General features: G+C 47.1%; 3 protein-coding genes across 3 annotated transcripts; all 3 read right to left on the bottom strand.

Annotated features, from left to right (window-relative positions):
- Window positions 1–778: 778 nt before the first annotated feature.
- Window positions 779–4,731, bottom strand: N7484_004919 (uncharacterized protein; the record flags this gene model as incomplete). The annotated part of the gene is made up of 4 exons (XM_057115339.1): window positions 779–3,008; window positions 3,072–3,432; window positions 3,508–3,696; window positions 3,762–4,731. 4 exons carry the CDS (start codon window positions 4,729–4,731, stop codon window positions 779–781), a joined length of 3,750 nt encoding a protein of 1,249 aa, XP_056975479.1.
- Window positions 4,732–8,940: 4,209 nt separating this feature from the next.
- Window positions 8,941–10,339, bottom strand: N7484_004918 (MCT family MFS transporter; the record flags this gene model as incomplete). Its single annotated transcript, XM_057115338.1, has 3 exons — window positions 8,941–9,701; window positions 9,755–10,128; window positions 10,185–10,339. 3 exons carry the CDS (start codon window positions 10,337–10,339, stop codon window positions 8,941–8,943), a joined length of 1,290 nt encoding a protein of 429 aa, XP_056975478.1.
- Window positions 10,340–11,291: 952 nt separating this feature from the next.
- On the bottom strand, window positions 11,292–11,758 carry N7484_004917 (uncharacterized protein; the record flags this gene model as incomplete). The annotated part of the gene is made up of 3 exons (XM_057115337.1): window positions 11,292–11,393; window positions 11,442–11,656; window positions 11,710–11,758. 3 exons carry the CDS (start codon window positions 11,756–11,758, stop codon window positions 11,292–11,294), a joined length of 366 nt encoding a protein of 121 aa, XP_056975477.1.
- Window positions 11,759–12,198: the final 440 nt, after the last annotated feature.

The raw sequence follows: 12,198 nt of genomic DNA, 5'->3' as shown, positions 1-12,198 counted from the left end.
AACCCGTTTCTTGTGGTTAGGCTCAAATATTCATCTAATAAACGCCGGATTCTCTGATTTGTGAATGCTTGGTCTTCACAGTGGAAAATTCCGTCACATCCATATCCTCTACGTGAGTTGGTCTCGCGAGAATACTTGGAATATACTCCTAAATCATACCTTTACTCATTTCTATATCAGGTAGTATACCACCTATAAGCTCTATCTAACTATTAACAAAGACTCACCTTTTCAAAAATCTCACTACGTTGGTCCCATTAATGTGATTATAATCCGTAGTTAACTATGTTACAGTCACTAGCGAAAACAGCTTCCGCCTAAACACTCAAAATTATTATAAGTGTCCCACTGTCAAGACATTAGCGGATAGTTTTAAATCCACGGCCACTTATAAATGAATGAAAATGACAATACTAAGCAAGCACGATACATTAAGATTACATTATAATACCGTTCCCTATCTTACGCACATTACAAGTAGGTGAATAAGAAGATAAACATCCGGTCTAATCAATGACGGAAAAGGCCGCTTATTGACCACACAATGTGAAGACAGAAAAGAGCAGTCACATCTATTGAGTACAGTCTATATGCTTTTATTTCGATAATAAACAATTAAGTGGCCCATGGCCGCATCATCTCAAACTGATGAGTTCATGTTCTATTTCCAACAACAGATACCAATGGCGAGAATCATCGGACCGTTGCCGAAGTGGCCGATGCATGAGGGATGAAAGAAGTATATTTACATTTGATTGGACTGTGTATTCCCTAAGCCTCATGATCTTTGAAACCTTTGGAAAGGGGAGCGATAGCGTACAGATTGATCAGCTACATGTTCTAGAAGCATCTGCACGATCTTGTCGTGTCCTTCATGACAAGCAGCCTGGAGCGCATTTCCGTAGCGTCCACCATGGGCGTTAACATCGGCTCCTCGCTCTAACAGCACCTGCACGATTTTGTCGTGTCCTCTGAAAGAAGCTGCCTGGAGTGCATTTCCGTGGCGTCCACCCTGGGCGTTGACCTCGGCTCCTCGCTCTAACAGCATCTGCATGATTTTGTCGTGTCCTTCGTAACAAGCAGCCTGGAGCGCATGTCCGTAGCGTCCACCCTGGGCGTTGATATCGGCTCCTCGCTCAAATAGCACCTGCACGATTTTGTCGTGTCCTTCGTAACAAGCAGCCTGGAGCGCATTTCCGTAGCGTCCACCCTGGGCGTTAACATCGGCTCCTCGCTCTAACAGCACCTGCACGATTTTGTCGTGTCCTCTGAAAGAAGCTGCCTGGAGTGCATTTCCGTGGCGTCCACCCTGGGCGTTGACCTCGGCTCCTCGCTCTAACAGCATCTGCATGATTTTGTCGTGTCCTTCGTAACAAGCAGCCTGGAGCGCATGTCCGTAGCGTCCACCCTGGGCGTTGATATCGGCTCCTCGCTCAAATAGCACCTGCACGATTTTGTCGGGTCCTTCGTAACAAGCTGCCTGGAGCGCATTCCCGTAGCGTCCACCCTGGGCATTAACATCGGCTCCTCGCTCTAACAGTACCTGCACGGTTTTTTCGTGTCCTCCAGAAGAAGCTGCCTGGAGCGCATTCCCGTAGCGTCCACCCTGGGCGTTAACATCAGCTCCACGCTCTAACAGCACCTGTATGATTTTGTCCTGTCCTCTAAAAGAAGCTGCCTGGAGCGCATTTCCGTAGGCTCCACCCTGGGCGTTAACATCGGCTCCTCGCTCTAACAGCATCTGCACGATTTTGTCCTGTCCTCTGAAAGAAGCGGCCTGGAGCGCATTTCCGTAGACTCCACCATAGGCGTTAGCATTGGCTCCTCGCTCTAACAGCATCTGTACGATTTTGTCGTGTCCTCTGAAAGAAGCAGCCTGGAGCGCATTTCCGTGGCGTCCACCCTGGGCGTTGACCTCGGCTCCTCGCTCTAACAGCATCTGCACGATTTTGTCGTGTCCGTTTCGCGAGGCCCACATCAATGGGTTTGCTCCTGTATCGTCTGCCGTATTGATCTCGTGTTTCTTAACAGCAAGTAGAAAATGAACCTCTTGCTCATGGCCGTTAAGTGCTGCCAGATTGAGTGCATTCATTGATGGCACGTTTGTGTATGGCATTACTGCCTTCCAAAAGATAGGAAACCACAGTGAAAACCGTCTTCTGTGCATATCGTACACTTGATGTAGTCGATTCGTTATTTCATGGCCCAACGTCGGAGTCATTTTCTGCACGTGATCGGACCAATGTACTGCTGAATACTCTAAGAGGTCTCGACAATTAAAGCTCGATTGGCTTTCGTCGTCTTCCAAATCCTCCATCAAAAGGTATCGCAAACAGATCTCAGCCATCTGATATTCTGCATCGCCCAGGCTGCTCCAGTATGTAAGATAGAGATTGTCCGAACTTTTCCTTTGAATTAGAAACTCTCTGGCAGTCTGATGGATGAGATAGATTTTGGAGTTGTTAGTGAATACAAACAAGCCGCATAATTGTCGAAGTTTTGTTTGTAAATGAGTTGGATCTAGCCCGGCCTCCATTATTGTTCGTGCCTCGGAGCAGGTGGCAATACCTAGCGCCACAGCCATCTCTCGTATTGTCAGAGGACGTCGTGCCGCCACAATGATCTCCAAGATCTTTTTGACTGTATCCATTTCATCTGCTGGGACTCGGCAGAGGATTTTTTCGTATGCTGCATTCACGGAAGGCGGTATAAGGGTGATCAAACTCTCTGTAGGCCGAAGGCTGCGCCTAAGGGTGGTGCGGATATCATCAATCGCTAGATGTAGCCAGAGATAAGTACGGTTTTCCATTTGAAGTAGCTGCTGTTCGACTCGCTGGTAGACCTCCGGTGGTAGTTGCACTACTTTAGCTAATTCTTTCACTCGAGTTTTCACCACTAGATTAATCTCCTTATGGATTCGGTCGTTATCTTCTTCACCCTTGATGTGTATATGTGGGACAGAATTAGTGATTGCTCGAAAGTTACCCTGTATATGGTCATAGGGACGACTAGTGACGAGGAATTTTAAACAAGTATCCTTCATTAATGAAGAGCTTTGGTCATAAAAGAACTAGAACTTCTCAATCAATCGCGCCTGATCCTTTTCACGGCATTCGTCAAGCGCATCGAATATGCAAATTGTCTTGTGTGACACGTCAGCTAATGCGGCAGCAGTGAAGATCCGCCAAAGCTCATCAACCTCATGTCGCAGTCCCTCCCCGTTTTTCTCCCAGGACTGTATAGCATGGGGCAAGAGATGAGGCCGCTGGCTGAAGAGTTGATGTAGTGCCGAACATAGTGCTGTATCAAGACGGTTCTGGTCATCGTTGTCTTTGAAGAAAAAGAAACATATGGTCACTCCTGGACTTAAAGCCTCCACGTGTTCGTCGATGATCGATCTGGCTAGTACAGACTTCCCGCAGCCTGGGTCGGCTGACACCCATAGAATGTCATTATAGTTGCTCTCCCACCAGCGAATGTATTCAAGACTCTACAGGGCCCACTGACAGGTTCCTTTCACCCTTCGTGGATTGATGTTCTTTTGTTCCTCATACTTTGATGTCTTAAAAGCTTGATGACAACGGCGTTGCTGATCCGTCAAAGCCAATTCGATCTTCTCACGATGCTGTTGATCTTGTTGATTATATGCTCGGTCAAGGCGTTTGTTTGTGCCTTTGACTTCGTCTTTTAATTCATCTATATACAGGTATATAAGTAAGCCACTCTTAGTTCGAGACTAAGCTAATATCGAGTTCACTTACTACACGCATCTGCTGCCAAGCTCTCTTGCGAAACACGGCCGACTGGTATATACCCTAGCAGCTCCTTAACATACGATGCTGCTGCTAATGCAGCATATCCTTGCCACTGCTTATTCTTATGCGTATCGGCGTAATCACAGATCCCGCGGACGACAATGCAAGGAAAATCCATCATCAAGCCAGCTGCCTCCATCTCAAAGCACAATGCTCCAGTGGCTACCCGAAGCTTCTCACGTGTAGATCCATCCTTGATAACCGCATTTCCAGATGCGATAATGCCGTAGTGCGGTTGTGGGTCACTGGTATCGCGTTCACTGCGTACATCTTCCCATTCTTCTAGGCATCCATCGCAGGTGCTCGCAGTTGTAGGATGAATGTGTTCGAGCTTGAAGAGTCGGTCTTTTTGAGGTCGTTCGAAGTTCTTCCGAGTGCGTGACGTTCTACCGATCGCCTTAAGGAGATATTTGGGATAGTGAGGATCATCCGTTAGCTCGGCAGCCCTTATCAAGTTGATTGCCGTCAGCAGGGCTCTAGGAGGGCTGTTTAAAGAGCCAATGCGATGAAATTCTCCACCAGCAACGACCTTTCCCGTATCATATTGGACCACTCCGCTAGAAGTGCCTTCAGGACAGCTAATCACAACATCACCAAGTCGAATGTCATGAGCAGTCGACGGAATTCCACCGCCAACACCAACCATCAACCCGACCCTGAGGGATTTCGAAAAGGTGCGAACCATATTGTTTGCGACAGTCGTCGCCGACGTAGTTCCATATTGACCACCCGGGAGGCAGGCGATTACAACGTGGTGTTTGCCGACTCGACCTAGCGTGTAGGTATTTGGGTCGGTTGGATCTTGCTCATCGAGAATGCCAAAGCTTTCATCCAGCATTTCCTTAGCGGCAGCCGCCTCGATCGGCAGTGCACATATCCAACCGATCTGGAACGTTTCTCGTGGAGGGCAGGCCATTTATATGGTGTGATCCACTCCGAACAGGAATTAGGTTGGTATAAAGCAATAAATATCAAAGAGAAGCCGAGTGTCAAAAGGAAGGGTTAAAAAACTGTCTTGTCATTGGCGGCGGGACAGGGCAGACAGCCTTCTCGGCTTCCGAAACTCAGCCTCGTGCTAGACACGAAGGGCAGTAGACGGGGGCGGCAAAGGACAGGTTGTCATTGGCGACAGTCTGGAGCCACTCTTAACCCACCAGCCACCAGAAACCAGCTCTTTCCTACGTCTCACATCACGTGAACTGTCCAATGATATGGGCATTCTATTAAATTATGCAGAGATGATCCACCGAACTAACCTTGATTTAGGTAAGACCATTTATCTGTGTTCAATCTTGAGGCCACTCGCGAACCAGCGTCTTTCTCCCAACCAGCGCGCCCAAACAGGTCTGGAACAATATTCCCTTGGGCCCAGTAAATCGCTGATTCTACAACAAGGTTCCCGTGACCGAATTAAGACTGTGCGGCTTTACCGGACATGAGACCTGTCATACGCATCTAAGCATGGTAGTCCGGTGGTGCAGAGGGCCCTCTTATGCCGTATCGTAGGTGATGTCGTAAAGTTATAACCGGAGCTATGGGGTCAAATACGAAGCAATTCCTCACGAAAGCATCAGTATATTGGTCTCTGCTGAACAAAAATAGCACTAGCGTCTTGGCAGTGGGGCACGGAAAAAGAATGTTCTTGTGTAGGGTAGAAGCTGATTTCGCTAGTGACTGTAAATGCATCCGCTGACACTCTACCGAATGAACCGATCCTATACCAAAATGACTTTGGATATTCAAAAGAAGGATAGTCTCATCCTGTAGAGAGAGACAGGCGAAGAGAACAGCTGCGGACTGTATAAGAGGACGTGGTGGTGTGAGAAAATAACTTTCGATAATACGGCGATATAAACTTTAACGTTGTGCACCGAGCGGGAACCATCCCCAAAGCGATGGCGGACCCACCGACGGGAGGGCCCGAGCCCTTTCCCACAAACACCCAAGAAACCATCTCCAGCATCACAGGGGAAGAACTCCAGGCCACGGCAGCTGCAGACAGGCCCGGATTGCTCTCTGAGAACCGGAAGCGAACACGGAGTGGAGATGCCTTCGCTCCGTCAGATCCGGCCGGTCGAATCACTACCAAGGAGGTGTGGAGACTCGTTAGCGCGCTGAAAGACATTATCCACCGCTAAACAGCCACCATCGTAGCCACCTAAAATGAACTACAGGAGATTAAGCACAACCAGAACGTTCTCTAGGAACAGAACGAGAAGCTTCATCAGGAGGACCTGGGCCACAGTCGCAGCGAACGGCGGCAATAGCACCTCCTCACTAAACCACCAACGACCCGAGAAGGACTAAAGCTACGTTCGAATCAGCACCTAGAGAAAATTTGTCGACCTAAGAGATAGCAATAACAACGATGGAAACGCTTTTAGGCGATATCTTCCCATCGAGGCCACCAACACCTATATCTAAACGGCATTGCAGAGCGACGCCGCGACGCAAGAAGCTTAAGTGGCCGGCATCGGTACTACTAAAACTAGCTATATCATCCGCTTTAAGGATGCGGAGTCAGCTAAGGTGGCCCGTAATAATACCGAGTGGCTACACAAATTAGGCAACAACACGAAGCTGGTGAAACCACGATTCGGTGTCGTTGTATACCGGACCCCCACTGAGGGATTTAACCTAGAAACAGGAGCCATTTAGGCAGCGGAGAAAATCATCGAAGACAATAATTTAGCGGAATATAGCTTCCGTATTGAAGAGCTGGCCTGGATGAAAGTAAAAGATAAGACCCTAGGGAAATTCGCATCCCTGGGATTTTGGTTTGACTCTGTAGAAGGAGCGGACTATATGCTTCGGGAGGGGTTCCTTGTTAGCGGGAACTTTATTCACTATGTTGAGCGACGCGAAATCAAGAAAAAGAGATGCTTCCGATGCTAATGGTTTGGCTATCTAGCATGGACGCGTAAAGAAACGCCACGATGCCGACACTGTGCGGGCCAGCACGAACGGGAGCGCTGTCCACCTAGAGTAAGGGCCCGATGCCTCGACTATAGTGGTGAATACCTAACTGGTGATCGACAGTGCGTAGCCCTAGCGGCGTTCAACCCCACTAGATACTAGAGAGAAACCTCCGCATCCTATACTTAAACATAAAAAATCAGGACCGAGAATAGAGGCACTAGTTAACGACCCCTAGAGCCAAGATCTAGATGTACTTTTAATCTAGGAGCCATCCATTACCATATATCGCACGCATATTAATCACAGCGCCTAGCGACTTTATCGACCTACCACATAGACCGATGTAATTCGCTTCCATAGCCTAGTCTATGTTAATAGACGAATCTCTACCTCCTCACACCGCTAGATACCTTACGACCACCTAGATGTCGTAGCTATTAAGATCTAGTTAGCCGACTCCTAAATCCTTCTCTTTTCGGTCTACATACCTCTAGCACCGCTTTTCATAGGCGACGACGAGTCAGCATTACCAGCCCTTATAGCAATACAAAACGCTATCACAGCCGCGTTATAAAATAAGCAGCGACCGATAAGCATTATCCTATCCAGAGACTTTAACCGATATTACCCGCTATAGGGCGGCAATTATATCCCACCTAGATTCATCGAGCATGCCAGCGACCTAATTAAGTTCCTCTAAAGCCACAACCTCTATAGCTACCTCCCCCGAGGTATAGCGACTTACTAGGCCTTAAATAACCTAGGCCAAAACTCGACTATCGATCTAACAGTGACAGACTAACCGGAACGGCTTATCAAGTGCCATCTATATCACGAGAAATACGGATCCAACCACCATGCCACATACTCGGAGTGGAATATTCAACCCCAGAGCAAGCTAAACGACAAAGTAAGAAAAGCGTATAAGCGCGCGGACTAGGCCAGAATCGGCGGGGAGGTAGCTCAGAAGATGAGCCCCTAGAAGGATATCAAGACCCGGCCAACACTCGACTAGGTTATAGAGAAGCTCATAGCAGCGATAGCCTAGGCAATCGACCAATTTACGCCCGACACTCGCCCAACACCATACTCCAAACGGTGGTTCACACCAGATCTCAAGGTTCAATAAGTCGAAGTCAATCAACTACGCCGAAGATAGCAGGCGAGCTATGCGGAGCTTAGACGAGGCCATGCTAGCACTACTACAGCCTTTCAGCTTATGCAATAGAAGCGCCGAGCGTGGACCTGGACTATAGGACTATAGAGAAAGCCAGCATCGCGTTAGAGACAGTTCTTAGACGAGGCTAGTGAAGGGAAGCTCTAGAAAGCTGCGACCTACATAAAGCCTTAAGAAACGTGGGGGTGCACCCCGGCCCTAAAGGTAGGCTCACAAGAGCTCACCTAAAACGAAGACAAAGCAAGGGCCTTTCTTAAAGCGTTCTTTCCCGCAATAAACATACCCGATACCAGCCTACCAGCATCGCCACAACCAGAACTTCCGTGGCACCCGATCACCAAACTTGAGATTAAGCGATCACTAAAAACAGCGAAAGGGACCACTACACTACTACTACGACTGTAAATGCTTAATTCTTAGTAAAAATTTTCCCGGCCGGCTGCTAAAGTGGAGACCAATGTCATTTCCGCCCACTTGAGTCACGCTTTGGCCAAATTTTTCTCTGCCTTTCCGGTGGCCTTATCAGTATTAACTATTATATACTCATGTATTTTGAGAAGCAAAGAGCTACAGTCGGTCGTAATTACATTAGATTTTAAAATTCTAGACCTGGATTAATGTGGGCTTTGTACTCCGTAAATTGACTTTCCTTGATGCCTTAGGTCCCACTGACGTCTTCTATCCGACTGTGACCCACAGTCTTCCACTTGGGACAAATATTTCAATTCCCATCAACATGTGGGTTCCATAACTCAGTTGGTTAGAGTGTGGTGCTAATAACGCCAAAGTCGAGGGTTCGACCCCCTCTGGAACCATCAGAATTTGATTCATTCAATTTCTTTTTTGTTTCTTTGAGTCATATCTTGACTCACACTTTTTGCTGTCTATACTATTCGACTGCCTATCCCAAAAATTCTGGTTATACTGTATGCGGATTGTAAAAAGCGCCTACCATACTAGCGTAAAGACACAGAGAAATATATACCTGGACGCAGTGTCTATGCCGTACATACCTTCTTTATAATTTCCTCAAATTTTCCAACCTGCCCCCTCTTTCCACTTCATCAGCCGTAATCCAACGAAGAAAGCTGACCCTGTTAGTACCATAACAGCCGTGAAAACCTGAGCTCTCCAGAATTCCGCGTCCTCTAGATCCAACAAAGCGCCCGCAATAGGGTTACCAATAAGCAGACCCGTACCAGCAAAAGTGAAGCACATGCCCATACGAGTCCCCACAGTAGCCAGGTTAGGGCTTAGCCGCGCAATGATAGTAGGTGGCAAAGAGACAATTGCACCAGATGCATACCCATAAAGGCACGCAAACACAATTGCACCAGCTTCATTGTGGATACCGATCCACGAGAATGACAAAACCGCAGCGATCAGACTGATAGGGATAAGTGTGTTCAAAGAACCGATACGATCGGCGAGCAAGCCAGGCGTGATCCGCCCAAACACGGAGGCAGCATTCAAAATGGCGATGATGTAGAATGATATGTTGGTGCTCGCATGGAGAGAAGAGGAGAAGAAGCTCGGTAGATAAAAGAAGGGGAAGTATAGGCCCACGAAGGAGAAAAACAGTCCAAAGCAGAAGACGAGGAAGACCGGCTCTCGGAATGCGTCGAGGTCGAGAAGCGATCGTGCTGTTTTAGGAGGTGGTAGGCGACGTTTCATTACGGCCCAAGCAAAGATCTGACCTGCCAGTACGATAAAAGCGATGATACGAGTCGTCCAGCCGAAGCCAAGGGAACCAATGAGTTTGTGAAACATAATAGGAAAGATCACAGAGCCTAAATAGCCATTAGCACAGCTTTCCTTACGGGATCTTGTCAAGATCACTTACCGATACTACCACCTGAAGCGGTAATCCCCGTCGCTAAGGCGCGTCGCGAGGTAAAGTAGGTGGCGACGACGGCGATGCTAGGGAGGAAGAGAAATGCACATCCAATTCCAACACAGACGCCATGGGCAAGGAAGACTTGATAGTATTCAGTTGATAACGAGGTCATCATTAAACCAAACACAACGAAGAATGATCCAATGATAATCAGGCTTTTGAGATAGCCCCTATCGAAGACAGGACCAACGACCACGCCCGCGAGCAAGAGAAGAAAGCCTTGGACTGTGCCGATCCAGGAGATTGAAGAGGCTGAGTAGCCGGAAAGAAGAACATCTTCATAATAACTTTGGAACACACCAAATGTGTTGACAACACCCCTAGGAGTGGCTTGTTAGACACGACACACAGATAAAAAATATTTACAAATACTTACCAAGAGTTGAAAAACAGGAAAAAAGCCCCTGCGACTTGAAGCCAGGCGACAGCTCCTCCGTCAGGTGGTGAAGAGTCGTCGGGCTTTTCAGGCAACTGTTTCTCAGCCTCAGAGGTGTCAGCTTTACCCGCAGGTTCTGGTGGATGAGCTGTCATTATTGGATTTCTTCTCTTCCAACTGACGAACGAACGTAACTATATTTCATAGAGAGAAGATACCTGGAGATGGGCGGTGGATTAAAGAAAATATACATACAAGAGATGAATAATCCAACGATCCACCGAGGCTCGCGCCTTCGCCTTCGGCGTTTCGGCGTTGAACTTCAGGCGAAATAGTAATCAAGATCGTGACCCAATGATCTTGATCTATGGATCAATAGCAATTGGTTGAAGACGAATTGTTGTTTTGTCAGCGGGGGCCAAAAACCCCACAGAGGGCCAATGAAGGAGAGCTTTGCATTTTGATGTTGGAGGCTAGCGGCCGAACATGCGTGGCAATCAATGGGCTAAGCTTTTGATGATCTATCACAATCACGCCTTATTTGGGGCCAGCTTCTTAGCCACTTAATGCAAAACACTCGTTTCTTTGTACGTAAACTATTGAGCAGGTAGTGTATCATCTTGGGTATATGCCTCAATTCTTCTCTGATTTGCTGAAGCCATTCGTCGGCGCGCATGATTTGTTGGTTTACAGTTACAATGTTTGCCTATAACATGGTAGATTGGAGCAACACCACAACGTTAATCGGGTGTTCTTCTATCTTCTGGCTCTATGAGCTGGGCCTTGGCAGCAGCGAAGGATCTCTAACAGGGACAATCTGCCAACTTTGATAGGTTATCATTAAACTGGAGTGGAATGAGCATCACTTCGCCAAGCCTCAGTTGGAGCTAACAAGCCATGGTCAAACCTAATAAATGTAGCTATTGTGATTGAAGAATTTAAGCCAGATGTATCGACAAAAGTCACCACCATTATCAGTGTGTGCAGTGAGCAATCCGGCCTACTAGTGGTAATTGTTGATAATCAACTGCTTGAAACAGGACTCACATAGGATTTAAATACCACAAAGATGTTCTTTATACCTTCTTGAACAGTTGTAGAATCACACTATGTTTCAAGAGCCTCGAGCGCTTCCTCTGGAAGAGGCATATAAATTGAGACGCCTTCCTCTAGAAGCTCTGAATCCGTACACTCCGATGGGCATTGTATCTGAAAAGGCAAAGCAATAAAGCACTTTTCTAAATGCTCCGCACGTACTATAAAATTACAATCAGCGAAAGCCTCCGCAAGACGCTTACATGTCATGTCATGTAACGCCTTCAGTGCCTTTTCCACATCATCACCGAATGTCTGCATAATCTTTAAACGCTTTCCATTAAGTCGCGTCTCGTATGCAAATGCGATTACGCAGCTAGAAATCCCAGCGCAGGTTAAGATCTCGACCGTGCTTCCAAAGAGAACACGAAGGTTTGCTAGAATTACTTGTTAGTATTTCATTGCGCTAGAAAGGAAAGACTCTCCATACCTAGTGTTTGTTCACGGTAGAACATGGGGTTGGGGTCGTGGCGCTTCATCCTTGAGGTTGATAGAATGAGTTAAATCCTAAGGCCTACGTAATGGTAGGTGGCAGAATGTCAAATGATGATGAGGTGTGCTATCAGAGAGGAAGAAAAAAAACATGTATAAGAGAGCTCTTTTATAGGAAGTTTGTTTAACATTACGGCCCATGCCCAGTTGAGATCATGGTGACACCGGCATTTAAGCATTTACTCCTCTGATACCAAAGTCACTCCAGTTGTATTATTTTGGAATGGGATGCTACTAGATATAACACTGTTTCTCTACGTTCTATTAATTTCTCTCGTGAAGAATAAAAAGGATGATTAGTGCGGCTCACTCCTACAGTATTAAAGTAGCCTGCCTAGACATGAATTCCTCACACCTGAACATTAGCACCAGGATTCCTATATTCTGGGCTTGTATTTGGATCTAGAATTCTTGAACAATCTGCATT

This window comes from Penicillium longicatenatum (assembly GCF_028827895.1).
Source record: "Penicillium longicatenatum strain IBT 33135 chromosome Unknown contig_2_segment0_segment0, whole genome shotgun sequence".
NCBI classification, from domain to species: domain Eukaryota; kingdom Fungi; phylum Ascomycota; class Eurotiomycetes; order Eurotiales; family Aspergillaceae; genus Penicillium; species Penicillium longicatenatum.
This window is presented reverse-complemented; position numbering and strand designations above follow the sequence as displayed.